Source organism: Schistocerca serialis, chromosome 11 (assembly GCF_023864345.2).
Source record: "Schistocerca serialis cubense isolate TAMUIC-IGC-003099 chromosome 11, iqSchSeri2.2, whole genome shotgun sequence".
Taxonomy (NCBI): domain Eukaryota; kingdom Metazoa; phylum Arthropoda; class Insecta; order Orthoptera; family Acrididae; genus Schistocerca; species Schistocerca serialis.
In genome coordinates this window covers 172,482,586-172,506,827 of record NC_064648.1, presented here as the reverse complement: position 1 = coordinate 172,506,827, position 24,242 = coordinate 172,482,586, and the positions used below count along the sequence as shown (strand labels likewise).

Sequence of the window (24,242 nt, the reverse complement as noted above, 5' to 3'; positions counted from 1 at the left end):
CTTAATGAAAGATTGACAATAGCAATAGCAAATTCGGTGAGTGGCAAACTTAAACAAATTTAATGACTTGAACAGCATCTTGTGCAACTGCACCTCTTTGGCCGTACTGGAGCAATTGTTCAAATTGACCACCACCCATCCAAATACGGTTCACATAATTCTTGCACACTTCATGTAAAACCGTTGTTTTTATTCCTGAACTACCTCTTTTAATGTTTTCCTGCAGCTCCTGCAATGTTGGAGGTCTATTTCTGTACCCTACAGATGAGATTTCTCCCCAGAGCAGAAGTTTAAGTGGTGTCAAATCTGGTGACCTAAGTGGCTATTGTTAAGAAATATGGAATTGATGAGAACATCTCCACATTTAACCTCGGGTCAGTCTGATGACCAGCAACAGCAACATACGGGTTTTTGGTCGGTCATAAACAGCGTTACGTCTAGTCACCGTTGCGTTCAGATAGAAACGGGCCTCATCGTTGAAAAGAATATCAGCTTCGAGGTGCAGCTAGTGTGTTCTCTTTCTGAACGACAGAGCTGCACCGGCGTATATTCGTCATCTCCGTGATATTCCTGGACAAAATGGACACGCTATGGATGAATACTATTTCTGGATAGTATGCTGGAGGTGGATGCTTGACAGATGCCACATTCTTGAGCTACTTGTCTTGTTGGCTGTGTTGAGCTGACTGCCAGCTTAGCTTGTAGTGTGCTAGCTGAGGGTTGCACAGTCTGTTGCTGTATGTGGCCACCCAGACTTCCACTTGTCACGGACACTTCCTGTTGCCTCGAACTAATCCAGTAAACGACCGACAGTTGCTCGATGTGAGAGCGGTCGATCTCGATGCTGTCCGTGATATTCCTCCACAGCTTCCCAAAGAATCGTGCCTGCAGCATCAATGAGAGCCATTTCCGCACTATCCTAGATTGTGTACTGGGCATTGTAGTTGATTACTGGAGAAAACAGAAAAATTGAACAGTAAGGTCATGATTTGAAATATAATTTCCAACAATTTTATTGTTGATTACTGACAAAAATTTTAAAAATACAAATACAACAACATCAAGGTCACGATGTGAAATGCATGTCCAACAATTTTGCCCTGTACAGTTTTTACGATATCTGCTCAAATAATGAATTTTCCTTATGTCGCACAAGTTTGGAATCGCCCTGTTTTCAATGCTTTTAGATGAATAGTAATATGTGACCTTTGTACTGGTATTCCAAAATTGTAATTAAGCTCGCCCCCATTTAAATTTATTGTTTGGATATTCCTTTTGGATAGCTTGATTTCAGGAGGAACATTAGTGTGTACTAAGTTGTTAAAAGTTACAGATAGTTAAACTTAGCATTATAGTTCTGTACATGTAAAATTTTGTGAAATAATCTGCATAATACCATATAATGACACATAAAGTCTAAAAACAAAGCCTTCTGAATTTCCAGTTCTTAAATTACTTAAAACTAATCATCTTGTGCAATAATTAAACCTGAAGTTCAGAGTCACTACCAATTTCCATTGCAAATTTTGTTATAACTGTTTTTTGTAGCAAATGATATACACCATTAATTAACTCACTAATTTATTATTGTATGTAATTTGCCCTTCTTTGCAATATGATGCTTGTGTACACACACACACACACACACACACACACACACACACACACACACACACACACAGTAAAATCAATGTAGTCAATTTTCAATGCATAATTTAGTTTATGAAATAATTTATTTTTAAGCCTTTCCATAAGGAGTCAGACGTCACATAAAATTGGTATTTCGCATTTAAAAAGCCCACGGGTAAAACCTATCTGAATGAACTTTGCACAGCTGTGAGACTCATTAATATTAAAGTTTAATGACTTTCAAGTGATTACAGTACCTCAAAATAAGGAACTGACAGACAGTGTCCTAGCCACTTCATTCATAAACAAATCCCTCATGCTATTTGCTCCTCTGACACCAGGAAACCTGTTAACTAGTAACCAAACAGCATTCCTCTGACCACCCAGTATCACTCTGGCCTAGAAAAGCTCAAGCACATCGTCCACCAGGCTTCGACTACCTCTCGTCCTGCCCCGAGATGAGGAAAATCATACCCACATCACCCAAAGTTGTGTTCCACCACCCACCTGACCTAGAACATCCTCATCCAACGCTATTCCAATAGTGCTCCGAATTGTGCACCCCGTGTGTCATTCCACTGTAGTCGACCCAGGTGCAGCACCTGTCCCACATGTTCATCCACTGCCTCTTCCCACAGTCCAGCCACTTTTCCTACCTTACAGAAGGCAGGGTGACACGTGAAAGCAGCCACAGTAGTTCGGGAAGCAAGATCCGTTTCCATTTTTCTCCACGGCACAGCTACGATCTCAGTTTGGCTCGAGCAGAACAAAATGGCGCCATTTCGAGCTCGCTCTGTGTCGTTTGTCATTCGTAGTGATTGTTTGTAATGGCATCGTTGCCCCTGCCGTGTGTGAACTGAGATCTGTGATTCATTTTCTACGTGCTAAGAACCTTAAACCGAGTGACATTCATCAACAAATCTGCGAGGTTTATGGAGAAAATGTAATGAGTGCTTCAGTGATGAGAAGGTGGGTTTGACAATTTAAGGAAGGGCATTATCAAGTGCATGACAAAGAATGAAGTGGACATGTGTCTGTGGTTTCTGATGAACTGATGTATGCAGTGGAAGAAATCATTATGAGGAATGCTATTGCTTGTCAACTTCCACAAATTTCATGAACAGTATTTTACGAGATTGTTACTGAGAAACAGGGTTTGCACAAACTTCGTGCATGTCGGGTACCTAAACTTCTTAGTAAACAATGCAAACAACAATGGATGGACAGCACACTTGACAGTGGTGAGAAATTTTTATTCCAGATAATCACGGGGGGGGGGGGGGGGGGGGGTGAAATTCGGGTTGCTTACGACACCGCTGAAACGAAACAGCAATCGATGGAATGGAGGCACACTCCGTCCGTAGTAAATGTTAAACCTGAGCAACTCTTGAAACCCCAAAAAGTCATGTGTACAGTGTTTTCGGACAGACAAGGCATTTTAGTGATTGATTTTTTTACCATGAGGTGAAACAGTCAATAAGAAAGTTTATTGCGAGACAATTAAGATATTGTGCCGCACAATACAAAACGAGTGCAGAGGAATGCTCTCAAAAGGTGTGGTTTTCATTCACGACAGTGTGTGACCGCGCACCGCGAATGTAACGAAACAGCTCCTTGAGAGCTCTGGCTGGGACATTTTTGGTCACCCTCTGTTCAGTCCTGACTTCAGTTCTATCGATTTTTCATCTCTTCTGGCATCTGAAGCCATTCCTCGGTGATCAGTGCTCCAACTAAGATGAAGGGGTGAAAGTAGGTGTTGCCATGCAGTTAATAACGTTGGCGGAATATTCTGTGGCAAAAGAATACGTAAACTTATACCACGCTATGACAAATGCCTGGAAAATTATGTAGGCTATGTTTGACAACAGTGTAAGAGTTATAGATTTTTGCGGAATGATTTGCTTTCTCTGTCTCTATTGAATTCCTTTATTATTACCAAATGGAACTTTCTTTCCAAACTACCCGTGTGTATCAGCAATGTTTCAATTATTTTACAGCATTCTCTGCGCGCGTGACGAGTAACCTACTGCCTGGTGACACGAATGGCCACTGCAAAACTGTGGCAAACCACAAACTTTACAATCCAGTTGCCAAACCTGCTGCATACTACAACCCACATGACAGCAGCTGGTTCACTGTGCAGGTCATTTGGATACTACCTTCCATTAAAATTTTCTCTGCACTACACAGATAGGAATTGACTGTCCAATATATCATGTGCTCTGACAATGTCCCTGATCTAAACCTCCAGTAACTTTTCTCTTCTCTCTTCTGTCCACACCCACACCTCTGTCCATCTTGTGCATTGCCTTCTCCCACAACTCTTCCCTCCCCACTCCCTTCCAACCCTTCTCTCTCCCTCCCTCCCTCCCTCCCTCTGTAACAATACGAGTCAAGATAGATGTAACGGAACTTGAATAGCGTATTTGCCTCTATTGGTTACGGTAGAAAGATCGATCTTTCGGTCCTGTCTGTATATTTATATATAATATTGCCTGAATAAAGGCTGGGCAAGTGTAAAGCTATTGTTAAAAATGCACGCCGCGCGATTTGTTACTATTTGGTCGGTCGTAATAATAATAACATGCTTTTGAATACAATTAAAATATAACGGCGATATCTGTTTAGTGTTATTGGAAATAATATGTAGTAAATTAATGAGTAAGGTAGCCGATCCTATAAGAAGAGGTAAAATTGGGCAAATTGAGGTGTTTTCCTTTATATCGACGAAGCTGACGATACGGCGTCATTTTTTTGTTTACTCTTAGAAATAAACAAGTAAAGAAGTGCTAATTGTGCGTTGTGAAAAAATATAGGGGCGAGTTTTAAATAACTACGGTATACGATCAGAGTAACAAAAGGACATTTAGTTACACGAAATTGCGGATAGCGAAGTGTGGTCATTAAATTGAGTACACTTACAGGGCGGTCAATTCTAGGATAAATCTATTCGCATCTCACGAGGGACGCGGTATTGAGACCGTTTTGTTTTTTTTTAATTATATCATGGAGAGCTGGCTTCAATTTATGAAAAGGAGAAAAACTGTATCATTATCATTGACTGTTGGTGTCAAGAAACCAAAACTGTTCATCAAAGGATTTCCGTGAATGAGTGGTGAATGCAAAATAAAACTGTGAACGAAGTTACGTTAAATAAAACAGAAGAGACAAGAAAGTTTGGTTGTATCTGTTATTATTCCATAAACTGTAACCTTTCTTCTCGTTATACGAAGCCTTTATAGACGATCGTTATGACAATTTGCTTCAAAGGGATGTCGTTAAGAGTTAAGTTTTGGGGACCTGGTCAAGAGGGGGTAGTTGGTAGATCCTAACTACTGCAGCTATTCTGGAATCAGGTGCTACCGTGACCGTTGTCAATGACTTTAGGTTACCATACCTCGTGCTCTAAGATCGACGCGCCTTTCCTCTCGGTATAACGGTGCCTCACGGCAACAACGACAATGCCGACGATGAAGGAAGATAAGGTAGACCTCCCTCCCTCTCCTGTTACCCCTCCCCCACTGCCCTTGTGTCCTTCCCCACCATCTCAATCAGCTCAGGCAACTGCTTTCAATAACCAGTCTTGCTGTAGGCATGGGATAGGGGAGAGTGTGTGTGTGTGTGTGTGTGTGTGTGTGTGTGTGAGTGTGTGTGTGTGTGAGAGAGAGAGAGAGAGAGAGAGAGAGAGAGAGAGAGAGAGAGAGTGAGAGAGTGAGAGTGCAAGTTTGCTAGAAAAAGAGTTAGTGGCCAAAAGCAAATGTGAAAGGTGTTTTCTGTTACAAATTTCTGTGTCCCAGGCATCGATCCACTGTAGGTGAGTTGCTGGCTTTCCCTTATTTTACATAATAACAAACTGCACAATGTAGCATCCGTAGAGTTTACACTATGCAGTAAGTCACAGAAGTTACTCGAAAAAGTTTAAAAACTAACAGTTTTATCAGGTAGCTGACTAGGAATAAGATACTGCTGTTGGCTTCCCATTGTTAATAACAAAGAGAACCACAACTCTGAAGGAAGCGGCGCAGTGTCTCAGGGTGACCAGTGGGGCATTTTACCTCGCGTGACGGGATTGCCGTCGACAGCAGTTAGTGTCTTCGTAGTCGGAACATTGCCCACTGCATCATTGAATCTCACATTATAAAATTTTAACTTGAGTAACAATAATGTTTATTTTAATAACAAAAATAATCAGTTTTTGATAATATAATGTCAAATCCTGAGTACAAATGCCAGGCGTAATGGTGGGGGCAGTTTAACTCCTCGCACTCACACGAGATGTGACGTCACGAACATTGAGATGCGTGAAAAACTACCACATCGTGCTACTTCTGTGCTACTGATTCTGTTCACAATGAATTCCACAGACAGTATCCACATGTACCGCTAAATGCACCTGCTCGAGTATATCGTGGTACCACACAAAGTTCAGGAGATACGACATCATAAACACTGATGTGTGTGAAAAAGTCCTGCATTGTGCATGACATTTAAATTTGTTAACTTTTGCAACTAAGACTACTTTCAACATACTTTGCAGACAGTACGCACGTCTGCCACTGAATGTATCTACACAAATATATCATCGTACGACTCGTATTTCGAGAGATACTGTGTCATAACCACTGAAATGCGGAAAGAATCCCGTGCCGTGCAGTAAGTTTTAATACATTTATTCTTTACTACTGAGACCTTCCTACAGTCGAGTCAACTTGAGGAAATCTCTGACACGTGGCAGTGCTTTTGACACCTTTCCGCTGTGAAGCAAATGGTTGTAGGTGAACACCGTAGCTGCCTATAGAGCTCTGAAGAGGCATTGCCAGAGACAGGTGTACAAAATGTTGTAGATACATGAAGCAGCTGTGCCCGGTGCACATAAACTGTCCGGCATCATCGTACACTGAGTCTGCTGCAGGAGTACAAATGAGATTTTCTTACCAATAGAAATTTGGCAAAATGTATTCCTGGGCAATGTCAGTTTTGTCTGCTAGTATTTGCTTAATCATAACAATACAAAACTTTTCTTCACGTGATGTTTTTTGGAACTCTTCAGGGTGGATTGTTTCCCTCAAATTGTTTACAATTGAATCGCTGTGATCGTCATAGTCATTCTTATCGAAATCATTTTTACTCTCATTTTCAGTTACAAATTCCTTTAAAAGCTCCACAATCTCTTTCTCAGAAAGGACTGAGTGTGAGGAGATACCCATTTTGTGCCTTCTAACTTTGTAATAATTACAACCTCTCTTCATGCAACTGCTTCATTTCAACACCCTGTCAGTTGCGAGGCATAAATGGGCAGTTGTGCCTCGAAAACGGCAGGGTGTGTGCCTGTCGAACTATTGGCGGTTACTGATGATGTCACCAGACTGCATTCCTGTAAGTTTGAAGTGGATCTTCGGGTCAGTTACACCAAACAACACCTTTTTAACGGTAGTTCATTTGTTCACCTCTTTACACAAGCAAGGCTTACAAAGAACTAACTATGGCGGAAGAGAGCAAAGATAATTCTGGCTTAGTGTCTAAAGACGATGCTTGGAGTCTAGAGACAAACGTATATTGATGCTGGTGTCGACCTCATATTTGAATATTGTTTATGCCTGGAGAAATTCACACTTCAAACTGCGAATTTTGTTTTACACTCTAATACTCATTCCACAAGATTTTTCGTAACTCTCACATGCTCCATCCTCGACTTTAGCTGTACTAGGCATCTGTGCTGCGTAACACTGCCACCTTCCCTGGAGGGCAGTGTTATGCAGCACGAATGCTTAGTACAGCTAAAGTCGAGGATGGAGCATGTGAGAGCTACGAAAAATCGTACGCAATTAGTCTCGACATCAGAATGGAAAACAAAATTCTCAGTTTGAGGTGTGAATTTCTCCTGGCGTAAACAATATTCGACTAACTTACAGAAATGCAGACTGGTGACGTCATCGACAACTGCCAATATTTTGACAGGCGTGCACACCCTGCCGTTTTCAGGACATAATTGCCCATTTATGCCTCGAAAATGGCAGGGTGTGCTCCTGTCGAAACATCGGTGGTTGTCAACAGTGTCACCTGGCCACATTCCTGTAACTTATTTGAACAAAATTTGCAGTGTCAAGTGCCACACACCATTGGAATGGAAAAGATTGAATGTGTTTCTTCTCATATAGTACAAGGTGATTCCACGATAATGTTACAAACTGTCAGGTACGATGGAGAAGGATAAATGTATCAACCGGAGGTAAGCGACCCTGGTCTGGAAACGACAGTCGAAAGCTATAAACGGAAATCATTCTGATACCTGGGACAGTGGAATGAATACATGTACCAGTAATGTTGTTACTGAGATTGTAGGGTAGGAAACGTTCAGAGATGATTGTTTTCAAAGCTTTTATTGTAATAAATGAAGAGTATATCATTTTGATTTGATTTGATTTATTTCATCAGTTGCCCTGTTTAAATTATCACCTCATCATTCATAAACTCTTCCACTAAATAAGAACATTTTTCCACTAAGAGTACATGTAATTTTTTTTCTTTATATGGCCAATTTCCATGTTCAGAATATCACAGCCCTTTAATTTGTTGTATATTTTAATGCTCATGTATTGAGGAGTCATAGAATATAGCTTTTATCGGTGTGGAGGGAGCATAAAATTTTGTTCTTGCCTAGTTGTGTAAGTCTGTCTGAAGTGAAATTCTTTGAAAGGTTCAGGAAAATTAGAATTTCAAAAATGTATAGTGACGGGACAGATATATATTTAGTTTTTTTTTTTTTTTTTTTAGTGGGTGACATGAGGTTCTTGGATATGTGGCACACATCTTCCTAATGATTCCTTTTTGAAGTTTTAATATCCATTCTATATAACTTGAATTGCACCAAAAAATTATGCCGTATCTGATGACAGGTTCGAAGTAACTGTGGTACACAATTTCTCAACTGTCCACGTCGTTTACATCATGTAACATTCCCATTGGAAAAGAGAGGCTATTTAGTTTGTTAACTAAAGTGGGATTATATACATTAACATTGGTGTCAGAAGTGGGATCGAATACATTAACAATTCTGAGTGTGCCTGCCAACATAAGTTTTCGTCCAAGTTTAGTCCTAAGAATTTCACTGTGCTTGCTGGTTCTACCTTCTCATTTTTATGTAGGACATAGATCTCACTTGTTTTGAACTGTGTGAGTTGTGTTTTTGTAATGTTTAGTTTCAGACCATTTAATTGAAACCAGGCTTCCAGAAAACCCAAAGTGCTTACAACACAGTCATCGATTTCTGCAATGCTACTTTTTTCAACCAGCACTGAATTGTCATCTGCAAATAGGACTGACTTTGCATTGATGTTCAAGGGTAAATCATATACAGGGTGTTACAAAAAGGTACGGCCAAACTTTCAGGAAATGTTCCTCACACACAAATAAAGAAAAGATGTTATGTGGACATGTGTCCGGAAACGCTTAATTTCCACGTTAGAGCTCATTTTAGTTTCGTCAGTATGCACTGTACTTCCTCGATTCACCGCCAGTTGGCCCAATTGAAGGAAGGCAATGTTGACTTCGGTGCTTGTGTTGACATGCGACTCATTGCTCTACAGTACTAGCATCGAGCACATCAGTACGTAGCGTCAACAGGTTAGTGTTCATCACGAACGTGGTTTTGCAGTCAGTGCAATGTTTACAAATATGGAGTTGGCAGGTGCTCATTTGATGTACGGATTAGCACGGGGCAATAGCTGTGCGCGGTACGTTTGTATCGAGACAAATTTCCAGAACGAAGGTGTCCTGACAGGAAGACGTTCGAAGCAATCGATCGGCGTCTTAGGGAGCACGGAACATTCCAGCCTACGACTCGCGACTGGGGAAGACCTAAAACGACGAGGACACCTGCAATGGACGAGGCAATTCTTCGTGCGGTTGACGATAACCCTAATGTCTGCGTCACAGAAGTTGCTGCTGTACAAGGTAACGTTGACAACGTCACTGTATGGAGAGTGCTACGGGAGTACCGTGTACAGCGTGTGCAGGCACTATCAGCAGCTGATTGGCCTCCTCGGGTACACTTCTGTGAATGGTTCATCCGACAATGTGTCAATCCTCATTTCAGTGCAAATGTTCTCTTTACAGATGAGGCTTCATTCCAACGTGATCAAATTGTAAATTTTCGCAATCAACATGTGTAGGCTGACGAGAATCCGCACGTAGTTGTGCAATCACGTCATCGACACAGATTTTCTATGAACGTTTGGGCAGACATTGTTGATGTCTTGATTGGGCCCCATGTTCTTCCACCTACGCTCAATGGAGCATGTTATCACGATTTCATACGGGATAGTCTACCTGTGCTGCTAGAACATGTGCCTTTACAAGTACGACACAACATGTGGTTCGTGCACGATGGAGCTCCTGCACATTTCAGTCCAAGTGTTCGTACGCTTCTCAACGACAGATTCGGTGACCGACGGATTGGTAGAGGCGGACCAATTCCGTGGCCTCCACGCTCTCCTGACCTCAACCCTCTCGACTTTCATTTATGGGGGCATTTGAAAGCTCTTGTCTATGCAACCCTGGTACCAAATGTAGAGACTCTTCGTGCTCGTATTGTGGACGGCTGTGATACAATACGTCATTCTCCAGGGCTGCATCAGCGCATCAGGGATTCCGTGCGACGGAGGGTGGATGCACGTATCCTCGCTAACGGAGGACATTTTGAACATTTCCTGTAACAAAGTGTTTGAAGTCGCGCTGGTACGTTCTGTTGCTGTGTGTTTCCATTCCATGATTAATGTGATTTGAAGAGAAGTAATAAAATGAGCTGTAACATGGAAAGTAAGCGCTTCCGGACCCATGTCTACGTAACATATTTTCTTTCTTTGTGTGTGAGGAATGTTTCCTGAAAGTTTGCCTGTACCTTTTGGTAACACCCTGTATATAAAACGGGAAGAGAACTGGTCCCAAAACCGAGCCGTGGTAAACACCTAGTGAGAGTGTTTCCTATTTCGATGAGTAATTTGCAGAGTTAGATGTTGTTATAACTCTTTGCTTCGTGTAATGTCAAATATGAGGTCAGCCATTGGAGGGCACTTCCGCTGACCCCATACCTCTCTAATTTAAAGAGCAGCGGGGAGTGATTCACTGAATCGAATGCTTCGCTTAGGTCGCAGAAAATACCTGTAACTTTTCTGGTGTTATCCAGTGAGGAGCTAATTCTTTCAACAAGTGTGTTAACTGCATCTAAGGTACTTTTTATTTTTATGAGTGATATTAAATTTTGAGACAAAATTTAGTATCTGTGATGCAGCAAGCTTTTCAAATAACTTGAGAAAACAGACAGGATAGAAACAGGTCTGTAATTTCCCATTTCTTCTTTTGGGCCCTTTTTGTGTACTGGTCTTACATCGGCATACTTCAGTAACTCTGGAAACGATCATTGCTCAAATGATTGATTGATTATTTCTGTCAGAGGATGTGATATTTTAAACACCATTTTAATTAGTTCAGTCAGTATACCATCTTATCCTGCAGAATTTTGGTTTTCAGGGATTTTCGACTTCTTTTGGTGTAACTTCTGTAAATGCAGGAAGCTGTTCAGAATTTTGAGTAGGGCCAAAGAACTGCACATCATCCCTATAAGTAGACACATTTACATATCACTGCAGACATCGAGGGTTATTTCAAATACAGCAGGTATCACAGTGCGAAACAGTTACTAATATAACTGTCACCATTTGGTAACAAAACACAGTATAATTGTATGATGTAAATGGATAGATAAAAAATTAACTCGGCAAGCGGCGGTAGGGAAACACCCGCACAAAAGTATTTAACTTTTACGATCTTTCGAAGCCGGTGGCTCCTTTTGGCAGAAGAGTTGAAGGAGAAGAAAGAGAAGTGAAGGAAAAGGACTGGAGAGGCTTAGGGAAATGGCCACAGTTCAGGAAAGTCACCCAGAACTGCGGGCCAAGGACGACTAGGTTATGTTGGTTTTTTGTAAATTAGTGTCCTGCTTTCAAATCCACCTCAGTTGCAATGGGAAGTTGGCACATCAGCTGAGATATGTATATAAGATTTTGGGGTAAGTCAAGGGAGGGTTGAAACTACAGTTAAGTGTAAAAATTGGGGCACCTACATTTATCATCTCTTACTGCATTTTGCTCGCTTCATCGTAAACAGTGTGATTGAGATGCAAACGATCCCAAATAAATATCACAACTTTGTATTGTAGCTATAAGTGTTGTATCAAATTATCCCGTTTGCCAGTTGTTAGTGACAAAGAATACAGTAATTCAGCGGTCACTCCATTGGCACACTGTGTCGGTTCTCTCGTATTCCCTTCCAGTCCCTCCAGTGTAAACACTCATTCTCTGTACAATACGGCATTAATTGACACCGGCAAAATGTCTGGAAATGCTAATTGACTCATTTTCTCTTCCATTTGCTCCAGTGTGAACAAGTCTTTTAGGCTAACTGGAACCTCAGTAATTGCACCATTAGTAACCACCGTAGTCCTTCTGTGAATGTGGCCCGCCGGTACAACTTCCAGACAGAGAGCTGCACACTGCCGGACGGTGGACCGGTGGGGACCTCACTGTGGCTGAGGTACACACAACTCGCAGCAGAGCGAGGGGAGCCACCTGGGATGGTGGTGGAATCCGCGGGGTATCGAGCCGCAGAGGTGGAGTCCACGGGGTGTCGAGTCGTGTCGAGCCGTGGGGAGCGTATCTCTCCTCGTGGTGTAACACTGGCAATAGACGACCGCAATAGTGCAGTGTCTCGTGTCGTTCAGAACAACAGTGCACGCACATTTGAAGGAACTGGCACTGTGGCGACTACAGCCGTTAAGAAATATGTGAAACGTATTCGCATTTGCAAATAGAAACAACTGTCGGCCGCAGAAGGGAAAGACGAGAATGAAAACTTCTGCCGGACCGTGACTCGAACCCGATTTCCCACTTATCGCGAGCAGTCACTGTAACCAGTTTGGCTATCCGGGTAAGACTCACAGCCAGATCCAAATGTCTGTACGTCTTCGTTTCTGCGTAACGACCTGTACTTGTACACACTTTATGTACCGTATTTACTTGAATATAAGCCGCACTTTTTTTCCAGTTGTTGTAATCCAAAAAACCACCTGCGGCTTAGAATCGAGTGCAAAGTAAGCGGAAGTTCTGAAAAATGTTGGTAGGTACCGCCACAACTAACTTCTGCCGTCGAATATATGTAGCGCTACACAGGCGTGCTTTGCAGGCACAGAGATAAATACTGGCGCCAAAACCTCTGCGTCAGTAAATAAATTAAAAGAAAAGGTAGAAGAATGTAAACAATATGCCGTGTATTCTTTCGTATTTGCTGCTATCTCATTTAAATCCTGTCTGCCTAATGAACTACGAAACTAGAGTGAGACAACAGCAAACGCGGAAGAATATATGTATCGTGTCATGTTGATATTCGTATTATTCTTATGCTGAATAGATACAGTCAGATATGAAGCACGGCAACTGACTAGCTTTTTAAATATAAGATGACTCTAATTTCTGTGCAGAGTGTAATGTACTAAAGAGGCACGTGCAAAGATTTTCAGACGGAGAAAAATTTTCGCTAAACTGTCGTTCAGAACATCTTCTATCATACGCAGTCTATTGTTTGATTCTTGTTGGTCATTATCAAAGAAAGCAGCAGTGTAAGTAACAACAGATAGCACTCTCTTGCCATTGTTTCGCTTCTGGGAAAATTCCTCTCTTTTTTTTTTAAGTGTAAGCCGCGTTAGCGCGCACAAAAGTGAGCCGTGCTGCGATCGGCGACAGGTCGTAAACACTCATTATCAGAATGTGACAAACAATGCACGACACACTACAATAATGCATTTTCAGCTTAGAGTGACGTAAACACCTATAACAAAGAGAACGGCACTTATCAGATCAAAGCAAAATAAGCAATCGATTCAAACAAGATGAAGCAAGTGAGAAAGGAAGGGTACCCGTATAAATACGGACTGAGCGCCTGACACATAGCAATGGCTACTTGGTAAAGCTTAACTCTTAAGCTTACGACTTGAACCAAACTACTGTAGCTGTATCTTCATCCATTCGACCCCAATTGTGTCTCATGTTACAATGGACCAACTTCGTTTCGATTTGGAAGTGCGGTCTAAAACTTTTCTCTCCCCTTGAATTTTGAGTCTCAAATTTCAGGTGAGGCTTAGATTCGGGAAAATTTTTTTTCTCTCGATTTCGAGTCTCATTTTTTGGGTGCGGCTTAGATTCGAGTGCGGCTTAGATTCGAGTAAATACGGTAGTTCCCGTACAGGGGAGGACATTTTAATTGAAGCTCACTGTGCAGTATTGGCAGATAAATACAATATTGTTTCATTCTACAGCTGACAGTTGTCCATATTTTGCAACTGCAAATACATTTCACGTCTTTCGTAACAGCCGTAGTGGCCACGGCACTCGTCCGTTCGAGCACGGGCTGTGCGATATCGTATTTATCCACCGATACCGGGCAGCGACTTTTAATTAAAACGCCCTGACCTGTACGGGAATTACGTAATGTATACGGGCGATCTCCTGTGAGGGCTTATTGCATTTTCCCAATATCGTACCGATGAACTGAAGTGACAATTCCATTTCACATCCCCAGAAATTATTACAGCCAGGTATTTATGTGAGTCGACTCATTCCAGTTGTGACTTTTTTTTCAGCATTTTGACATTTTATCGAGACTGGGTATTTGTGCGTCTTTCTCGGGTATTACTTCATTACATATAAGTGTCTCGTCTGAAAAATGTCTAAGGTTACTATTAATATTTTGTGACTGCTTATTACTATACAATATGAAGAGAAAAAGTCTCGGCAGACTCGCCCGAGGCACACCTGAAGTTACACTGCCTGGTGAGAAGGATAGAAGACACCTATTAGTGGGCATTAATGTGTGGTGTGTCCTTACTCTGTCTTTACGACACCTGTCAGTCCGTTCTTTCCGAAGATCCGAAACCAGAGAAAGTACTGACGTTTGACACCGGGGTCCGAAGCCGAGTTGACGTACCGACTCGTCTCGGTGTCGTCGCATCGAGTTCCGGTCGGCAGTCCGGGCAGGCCAGTCCACTTTAGCAACATCATTGTCGTCAAACCGTCGCCTCGCGTATGCCACTTCATTACAGGGTGCACTATCCTCCCGATAAGAAGAATCGATGTTCCAAATTGTTCCTCAATTGCACACAGTAAACTGTGCTAAAAAATGTGTTTGTATCCCCCGTGTTTTACATTTTTGTAATTGCAATAAGGAGACCACACCTCAAACATGAAAAAGAAGCCTACACCGCCACCTCTGTACTTCACTGTTTGCACTGCACCTGACACAGCTAACGTTCTTCAGGTATATGCCAAACTTGAACCGTCTGATTGGCAAAAGTATAAAATGATTCATCACTCCAAATCATTTTTTCCAGTCATTCGCTGTCCAGTGGTGTCTTTACACCACCCGAAGTGGTGCTTAGCATTGACTACATAAAGTGTCGCTAATGAGAGGCTGCTCCATCATTGCATCTCATTCTTTATGACTCTGTATGCACTTACTGTACCAGTTGTACTGCTGGTAACACTTCGGAACTCACAAGTGATTCCTTCTGCTGATTTTCTTACAGCCACCCTCTGCAATACTCAACTGTCCCTGTCGTGGGAGGAGATGGAGGAGGAGATTAGTGTTTAACGTCCCATCGACAACGAGGTCATTAGAGACCGAGCACAAGCTCGGATTAGGGAAGGATGGGGAAGGAAATCGGCCGTGCCCTTTCAAAGGAACCATCCCGGCATTTTCCTGAAGTGATATAGGGAAATCACGGAAAACCTAAATCAGGATGGCCGGTCGCGGGATTGAACCGTCGTCCTTCCGAATGCGAGTACAGTGTGCTAACCACTGCGCCACCTCACTCGGTTGTCCCTGTCGTCTGCACTCGAGGTGTCAGTCTCGGTTTCTCTACGGTCGTTCCTTCTCATTTCGACCTCACAGTGACATTACCGAGAGTCGAGTTGGGCAGCTTTAGAAGGGTTGAAATGTCCCTGAAGGATGTGTTACTTGAGTGACATTTAGTGACGAGTCCACGTTTGACATCACCGAGCACTCTCGACTGACGCATTCTGCCGCGTTTTAGCTCGTCGCGAACAGCTTCTAGAGGACGCTCACTAGATGCGACATTACTGCAGTTTCAGAAAATTTACCATTTGTTGTTAAAACTGTGGCATATTAGGAACTGGTTGAGCTGTTTGTTAATAGAGAACGTTTAAAGAAACGGTATTGTGAGAAAATAAAAAATTTTTTACGGAGGTTTTTGTGTGATGAATTTTTACAGTTCTCATAAAGGTAGGCTCACCAATCCGGTTGATAACAATCGGTATGTGATTTACTGACAAGAGTGCAGTGGATTCCATTTTTGATGAAAATTTAGCTGTGTAAAAGATCTATTGCGACAAATTTGGCACAATTTGTTCAAAGATGAAAAACCGACTGGTGTCGGGGGCAAGTGAAACCTAAGAGGTTTGTTTGTGATGCACTTCCTAAAATGTCATTTCTTGTATCTTCAGATTCACTGGACAGTTCACAACTTCTGCTTTAAACATGCCAGAAGTAGCCAACAAAATCACAAAAACAATGGAAATTGCTCCTTCGTGCCATCTGTTGTGTAACGTGCTGAACAGTTGATTGTTCGACCGAGAGAAACTTCAGATTACTGTTCTATCATCCTTATTCACCTCATTTAACAACTTTTTTGGGGGTTTCTTTATGTTACGCAAAAAATGCATTGGTTTCACCACCTTATAAGCTCTTGAATCTTTTCAGAACCAAGTTTTTTGGTATAAAAATCAGAAGTGAAGCTAAAGTTTGCTGAATGTGCTTGAAGGCACCCAAACAATTATGGATGTTTAAGGCAATTTTTTTTTTTTTTAATTTAAAGTGGGTCACAATTAACTTCGTAATGATTTTCGTACTGATATTAAAATTCAGTTTCAGCTGAACTGTAGTTATCACAGGACGAGAAAGAAAGGCAATTTTCATATAGACTTTTCCTCCTTGTCTGAAGTTCATAATGGGGCTATAAACTCTGATGGTAAGGCATTCAAAGAGCCACTATCTAACATAAAGGACGAAATTGATAACCCTTGAAAATTCAGCACAAGATTTAAAAAATATGTCATTGGCCACTTTCTCTACAAATTATCAGAATACTAGCCGACTTTGCATAGGTATTCATTTTGCCAATTTTCTGTAATAAACAAAAACAAAACATGATCTGTCTTTGTAGTGAAGTATTTGAAAAATTCCATATCCACGTATTTATGAAAACACCTTTGAAATCGTGAAACACTCTTGTAAAGAAATATGTATAATGTACAGATGTATAAGTACAGTAAACCAGACAGTTTATGCAAACTGGCCACAGCTGCTTCGTGTGTCTACAATGTGATTTTGTAAAATTCTCTACAACAAAGACTTTTCATAGCTCTATACACAGCTGCTGTTCTCAACTATGGCCGTTTGTGCTTTCCAGTTTAAGCTGTCAAAAGTGCTGCCACGTGTTAAAGATATCCATAATTTGACTTGACTATACAAGTATTTTAGTAGTAAAAAATAAGTGTGTCGAAACTTCATGCATATTGTACCAATTTTTCACATATCTCTGTGTTTATGACCTAATATCTCGTGAACTGTGCTTCGTACAGCGATGTATCTACAAAGATACGTAATGCAGCATATGTGGATACCGTCTGTGGAATATGTTGTGAATAGAGTTGGTTTTAAAAGAGTAATGGGTACCAGGATTGCCCCCTCGTACGCCAACCTATTTATGGGTCGCTTAGAGGAAGCCTTCTTAGTTACCCAGGCCTGCCAACCCAAAGTTTGGTACAGATTTATTGATAACATCTTCATGATCTGGACTCACAGTGAACGAGAACTCCAGAATTTCCTCTCCAACCTCAACTCCTTTGGTTCCATCAGATTCACCTGGTCCTACTCCAAATCCTGTGCCACTTTCCTCGACGTTGATCTCCATCTGTCCAATGGCCAGCTTCACACGTCCGTCCACATCAAACCCACCAACGAGCAACAGTACCTCCATTATGACAGCTGCCACCTATTCCACATCAAACGGTCCCTTCCCTACAGCTTAGGTCTTAGTGGCAAACGAATTTGCTCCAATCCCAAATCCCTGAACGATTACACCGACAACCTGAAAACAGCTTTCGCATCCCGCAACTACCCTCCCGACCTGGTACAGAAGCAAATAACCAGAGCCACTTCCTCATCCCCTCAAACCCAGAACCTCCCACAGAACCACCCCAAAAGTGCCCCACTTGTGACAGGATACTTTCCGGGACTGGATCAGATTCTGAATGTGGCTCTCCAGCAGGGATACGACTTCCTCAAATCCTGCCCCGAAATGAGATCCATCCTTCACGAAATCCTGCACACTCCACCAAGAGTGTCTTTCCGCCATCCACCTAACCTTCGTAACATCTTAGTTCACCCCTATGAAATCCCCAAACCACCTTCCCTACCCTCCGGCTCCTACCCTTGTAACCGCCCCCGGTGTAAAACCTGTCCAATGCACCCTCCCACCACCACCTACTCCAGTCCTGTAACCCGGAAGGTGTACACGATCAAAGGCAGAGCCACGTGTGAAAGTACCCACGTGATTTACCGACTGACCTGCCTACACTGTGAAGCATTCTATGTGGGAATGACCAGCAACAAACTGTCCATTCGCATGAATGGACACAGGCAGACAGTGTTTGTTGGTAATGAGGATCACCCTGTGGCTAAACATGCCTCGGTGCACGGCCAGCACATCTCGGCACAGTGTTACACCGTCCGGGTTATCTGGATACTTCCCACTGACACCAACCTGTCAGAACTCCGGAGATGGGAACTTGCCCTTCAGTATATTCTCTCTTCCCATTACCCACCAGGCCTCAACCTCCGCTAATTTCAAGTTGCCGCCGCTCATACCTCACCTGTCTTTCAACAACATCTTTGCCTCTGTACTTCCACCTCGGCTGACATCTCTGGCCAAACTCTTTGCCTTTACATATGTCTGCTTTTGTGCCTGTGTACGTGCGGATGGATGTGTGTGTGTGTGTGTGTGTGTGTGTGTGTGTGTGTGTGTGTGTGTGTGTGTGTGGGCGCGCGCGCGCCAGTGTATACCTGTCCCTTTTTCCTCCTAAGGTAAGTCTTTCCGCTCCCGGGATTGGAATGACTCCTTACCCTCTCCCTTAAAACCCACATCCTTTCGTCTTTCCCTCTCCTTCCCTCATACCTGATGAAGCGACCGTGGGTTGCGAACGCTTGATATTTGTGTGTGTGTTTTGTGTGTTTTTTATTGTGTCTATGTACCAGTGCTTTCCCGTTTGGTAAGTCACAGCATCATTTTTGAATATATTTTTCCCATGTGGAATGTTTCTTTGATGGAGAAAAATTGTGTAACGAATTTTTAACCCTAGATAGTTGATGCCAGTAGGAACCAAAATTACTAATGTTGTGTAGGTCGACAATGCACAATTTTGAAACTATGTAAACTTGACGCCTAATGCTCTGGACAATGCGTGACTGTGAGTGCTTTACCTGCCGGAAATTGCGTGTATCAGTGGCGGCCCGCACGCTCATTGGTAGCCCGCCAGCCTCCCAATCTGGGGGTCCGGGGATGAATCCACCGTGGTCCCAACATATCCATTGTAGTTTCATGATAAGCTGTACCGGGAACAAACCTGTCAACAGCTGTTAGTTTGTGTACAGAAAATCTTTTGCAAATGTTGTCGGCCCTGAAAAGGGCCTTTTTTTGTAGCTAAGACAGCGTTTACTTAAAGCAGGTGCTCAAACTGGCGACTTTCCGATGTGACAGAGCTCGATAACGTCGAATGGTGTTTTGCCAAATTCTTTGAAAGATTCCTGGCATAGCTCTGATGTGATTGGCAGCATGTCGAATGTGACCCATTAATTCTTCTTCGTTTCTAGGTGGCTTGCATGTGGGTGGGTGAACCAGAACGTTTAAGAATCCCCACAGGAAAAAGTCCGGTGGTGTGAGGTCTGCCTCTGATGTGAGGTGGAGACGAACAGCAAACCTATTCAACACATGTGCGGATCACGTCGGGGCATTGACGGGGCGAGGGATGTCTGTACGTGCGAACCGACAAACCGTCAACCGACGAACGGCAACGGGGCAATGCCACAGCCAATCGGAGCACTGCCAAGTTTCCTACTGGCACCAGCTATCCAGGGTTAAAATTTCGTGACACAATTTTCTCCACCCCGTGTATTCACTACAACTCTCAAAGTCTTTTGTTTCCCGTAGGGAACTCGTGCGTCCATCTGCGGAAGCCACGTTAGCAGAGCCTCCCTACTGCAGTTTGCGTCCGTCGAGGTCAGATGTGGATAGAGAAATTTTGAGGTTTGGCTTCGTTGAGCTATATGTGGTGTGTATACGCCTAGTGCAAATGATGTATTGTAGCTCTGCCGGTGATTGTCCTGCCGTCTCGTGTGTTGCCGGAAGAGATCCGTTAGAATTGCTGTTTCTATAATTCTGCCCACTCCCACTTCCGTGTTACCAGAGTAAAATCAGTTTCTCACAAACCGAATCATTTCCCACGCCACATTTGTGGACTGTAACCTCACATCTCTCGAGTGGGGAGAGCGCAGAGCACTTGCCGCGGTAGGAAGTGGATGCGAGAGGGACCGCACTCCACCTCTACGTGCAGTAAGCGAGCAGTGGAGGAAACGCAAACTTGTGCTGTGAGTTTCCACAAAAGCAGCTGTGTGCACGGTGGATGAAACTGTCAGTTAATCGTCAGGTGACAAAAAGGTTACGAATCTGATCCTCTGAAAATCCGAAGCCACCCAGAACCGCGATATATTTTTGTAGGTGCATTTAGTGGTGTATGTCGATTCTGTCTGCAGAGTGTATTGAAGATACAGTTAGTAGCACAGAAGTAATACATTTAAACATCATGCACGATGTGGCAGTTTTTCACGAATCTCATTGTTTGTGACATCATCTCTCCCGAACTATGTCAGACAGATGGTTCTTACCCCAACAGCAATTGTTACCTGGCAGTAAGAGGTATGTGCACCAAGTTCAGTTGAAATAGCTACAGTGGCCTAGGAGGAGATGTGGACCACCTCACACACACACACACACACACACACACACACACACACACACTTGTAATATCTGTGGAGGTACGTTTGATGGAATGAGACAGTGCCTCATGAGGTCCACCTCATGGTGAGGCCGACAGTTGTGGCCCGTACGAACTCAGTTTTCTCGTCTGCGTCGTTCAGATAGAAGAAGAGACAAGAAAGTAAACTTTTAATGTTAAGGCATTGTCCACAGTCATATATTACCCCGTCTCAGGTACCTCATGGAACTTGACGCCTAGTGTACGTTAATGTCATCTTCACTGTCTAATATCGTACTGTTACGACAAAGAGTTTGTAACGTGCCGGGCTGTATCCTTGTATTAGTGCCACTTAAAGTTCACATCGCAACCGGATGTATTGAAACATTTCCTCACCCAGTAGATAGTGCGCAGTGTTCCCGAGCTACCTTGCTTTGCTTATTCAATATTGTCTTCCCGGTAGCAACGTCCGTCTCTCCTAAATCACACTGAAATTAAGAAGCCAGGATCCTAGATTAAGTTTTCCAAATTCAAAAGTCAAGACCGTATTCATTGTTGAACATTTATGACAACCACAGTGTGATTTATTTGTTATCACTCACACAATATTCATGTGACCAGGCCTCTTACACTTAATCTTCACATTAGGTAGGTCAGAAACTTCCAGTCTTTAACAATGTTCACAATCACCGACTGGAAAAATTAACCGACTTGTCGCACTTTTGCTCCGTGAGAATCTGACCGAGAACTAACTGAAAACTGCACCAGCTCGGACCTTATATAGACGAGTGCTTGAATATTTGACTATTTCTGTGAATATATTATAGTTTCTAATTTCCCAGGGTTAAAATTATCCTTTCTAGTTGGTTTTGAAGTTAACTATTGGGTTTCGTTACTTAAATAACATGAGTGAGCTGTATCAATTTAAATACGCGGAACTAACTTATGCATCTGCACTGGGAATTCCCGACTTATAACCATGGCAGCGAACAAAAATTTTCACTTACTCAAATTTACTTAATTCTTAACTAATGCACTTACGAAGTTGAGACTGGTGTCATTTTACGTAGAAAAATAAAGGTAGCAAAAGTCTCAAAACAGATCTCTGAATTATTTAGTAGTTTGCTCACAGTTGGCACTGAAAGTCATACATGTAACAGATTTCAAGTCTTAATATCTATTTAACTACTAGACTTTAGGTTAATTTAAACACTTTGCTGGAATGAGTGAAATTTAGGCTTTCTTTTGGATGCAGTCTTACAGCTGAATTCGATCTATTAGCTCACTTGAATTTTACTTAATATGTATTGCACAATATACGTCATTGTTTATAACTTTTAATAAGATGCATTTCCAGTAAAATTAATTAGCTCATTACTTTCAGAATAGACATTGGAATGTACTGAAATAATAGATTTTACTAGGGGAATTTTATTTGAACTATTTCTGAATTCTGTACTGTGAGGCTGAAGGCCACAGAATCTTTAGTTGAAATCTGAGTAGTGAAAATGAAAAAAAAATAAAAGTTCATTGCTTAACTAAGTTACTGAAGGAGTGTAAAACCAAAACAGGATAGCAGTGGGCAACCCTGCTTCGTTACAAGTTCCGATGCATTTTCTCGGCCTTTTCAGCAGTCCGGCGGAGGACGACCGTGGCACCGACAGACGTAGCGGCCATCCAGAGAGAGACGGCCCGGACGCACGAGACGACGACTCGTCGCGGCGCACTGCCGCTGCCAAGTGGGAAGTGTCCGGCGGAAACGACGGCGGTGCAGTGCGGCCGGCGCTCGACTGCGAGGAGGCTTTCGCACGGGGGCAGAATCCGGAGCGGCGTGGGCACGGCGGCTGCGGTCACACGTCAGTTTCTCGCAGTGCGTGCCACAGAGTGTTCGAGAGGCGAGGCATCTCGAATCGGCACGTGCGTCTGCACGCGGGTGAACGCCCTTACGACTGTCACGTGTGTCACAAGACGTTCGTGAGGAGTAGCAACCTGAGGGAGCACTTGCTGCTGCACACGGGTCAGAGGCCCTACAGGTGTAGCTTCTGCCTGAAGGCGTTCACTGCGAGTTCCAAACTGAGGAAGCACTTACGGGTGCACGCAAACTGTGCGACATCCGCCGTAAGAGGTTCGGGAGGAGACACGAGTGAAGTACGCGTGGAATGTCAGGACCGGGATGTGTCATCGCCCTAGGAATAGGAGGAGTTGATCATTTTGTGGTGCGTCTTTGCCGATATGATACACGGACTAATACACCCGCATTACCGGCATAACAATAAAGCTCACTTCGTGAGAAACTGTGGATTAATTGTGACATCGTAGGATAGGACTGGAGTGTGTAATGTGATGGTTTCAGGCCTAAACAAATTTTACTGGGTTATAATCGTCAAAGCTGCGCACTTTTTAGCTACACCAGTGGAGCTGCTAATGTAGTGATTAAAATATTTGCAGAGTGGCATTCAGTACTGTGTTTGATAACGTATCTCAGTCGTGAAATCATTTTCAGTCCTTCACGACTTAGTTAACCACCAAATACGCAAATAAAACATTTCTGTTTCATATTGGTGCAAAATTTCTTCACATTACATCAAAAAATTCACAAGTGCCCATCGTAACACTGACAATAAAGCTTCCGTACTGCTTTGTCTCACAAAAATTTGTAAATCCATTTTTTGTAATGATAGTGTACTTATACATCCATGTGCCATGTTTTAAGTTCCAACATTTTTTCAGAGATTATACGTTATTCTTTACAGATCTGTATGTATGATTTTTCCCAGATGATTCTTTCTGCTCCTAAAATTTAATTAAAGCAACTATTAATAAAATATAACATGAAATAACTGAAATTAACACAAAATAAATATAAAACATACGGAAAACTTTTAAATGCAGCTCAACATAATAGAATGAAACATCTTCTGTGAGCAAAATTCCTTAGCTATGGCAAAAATATACCTGGTGTCACGTACTTCTTTAAATATTGATTGTGTAATATGTTATGAGCTGTCTAAAGTGTGAAGATAGGAATAACATGCCATTCTTAAAGATAATATTATGAAAGGGATATTTGCTACTCACCATATTTTGTCTATTTCCGACGGAAGGCCTTTTTAGCCGAGGCCTACTTGCTGACAGCCTTTTTTTGTGCCTATCGGGAACTCGGCAGTTCCGCTACGTGGTGAGTAGCAACTGTTCTTTTTGTAATGTTGTCATTGTTCCATCCTAGATATTCCATTATTGAAGAAGGGTATCAAAGTAAGTTAAAATTTATCCTTTATTTCATTGTCTTTGTATCCCACTATTTTTTGTGATCGGAAGTTTCGATTGGTATTCAATTGTACTCAGATGTAGACTTCCTGGGGCTTCCGTCCGGACAATTTTTTTAAAATTTGGTGACATTTTGCCATGTGTCGCTCTACTCATCTTCTGATGTAGTGACAAGATTACATATGTGTACCA

At 42.5% G+C, this 24,242-nt stretch overlaps 1 protein-coding gene across 1 annotated transcript in view; it reads left to right on the top strand.

Annotated features, from left to right (window-relative positions):
- The window catches only part of LOC126426603 (uncharacterized), a 272,243-nt gene extending 248,902 nt beyond the window's left edge, over positions 1 to 23,341 (top strand). The window contains exon 27 of the mRNA XM_050088496.1: positions 22,415 to 23,341. Within this exon, the coding sequence (XP_049944453.1) occupies positions 22,415 to 22,973 (559 nt within the window). The 3' untranslated portion in view covers positions 22,974 to 23,341. The remainder of the gene's footprint in view (positions 1 to 22,414) is intronic.
- The last annotated feature ends 901 nt before the right edge of the window (positions 23,342 to 24,242 follow it).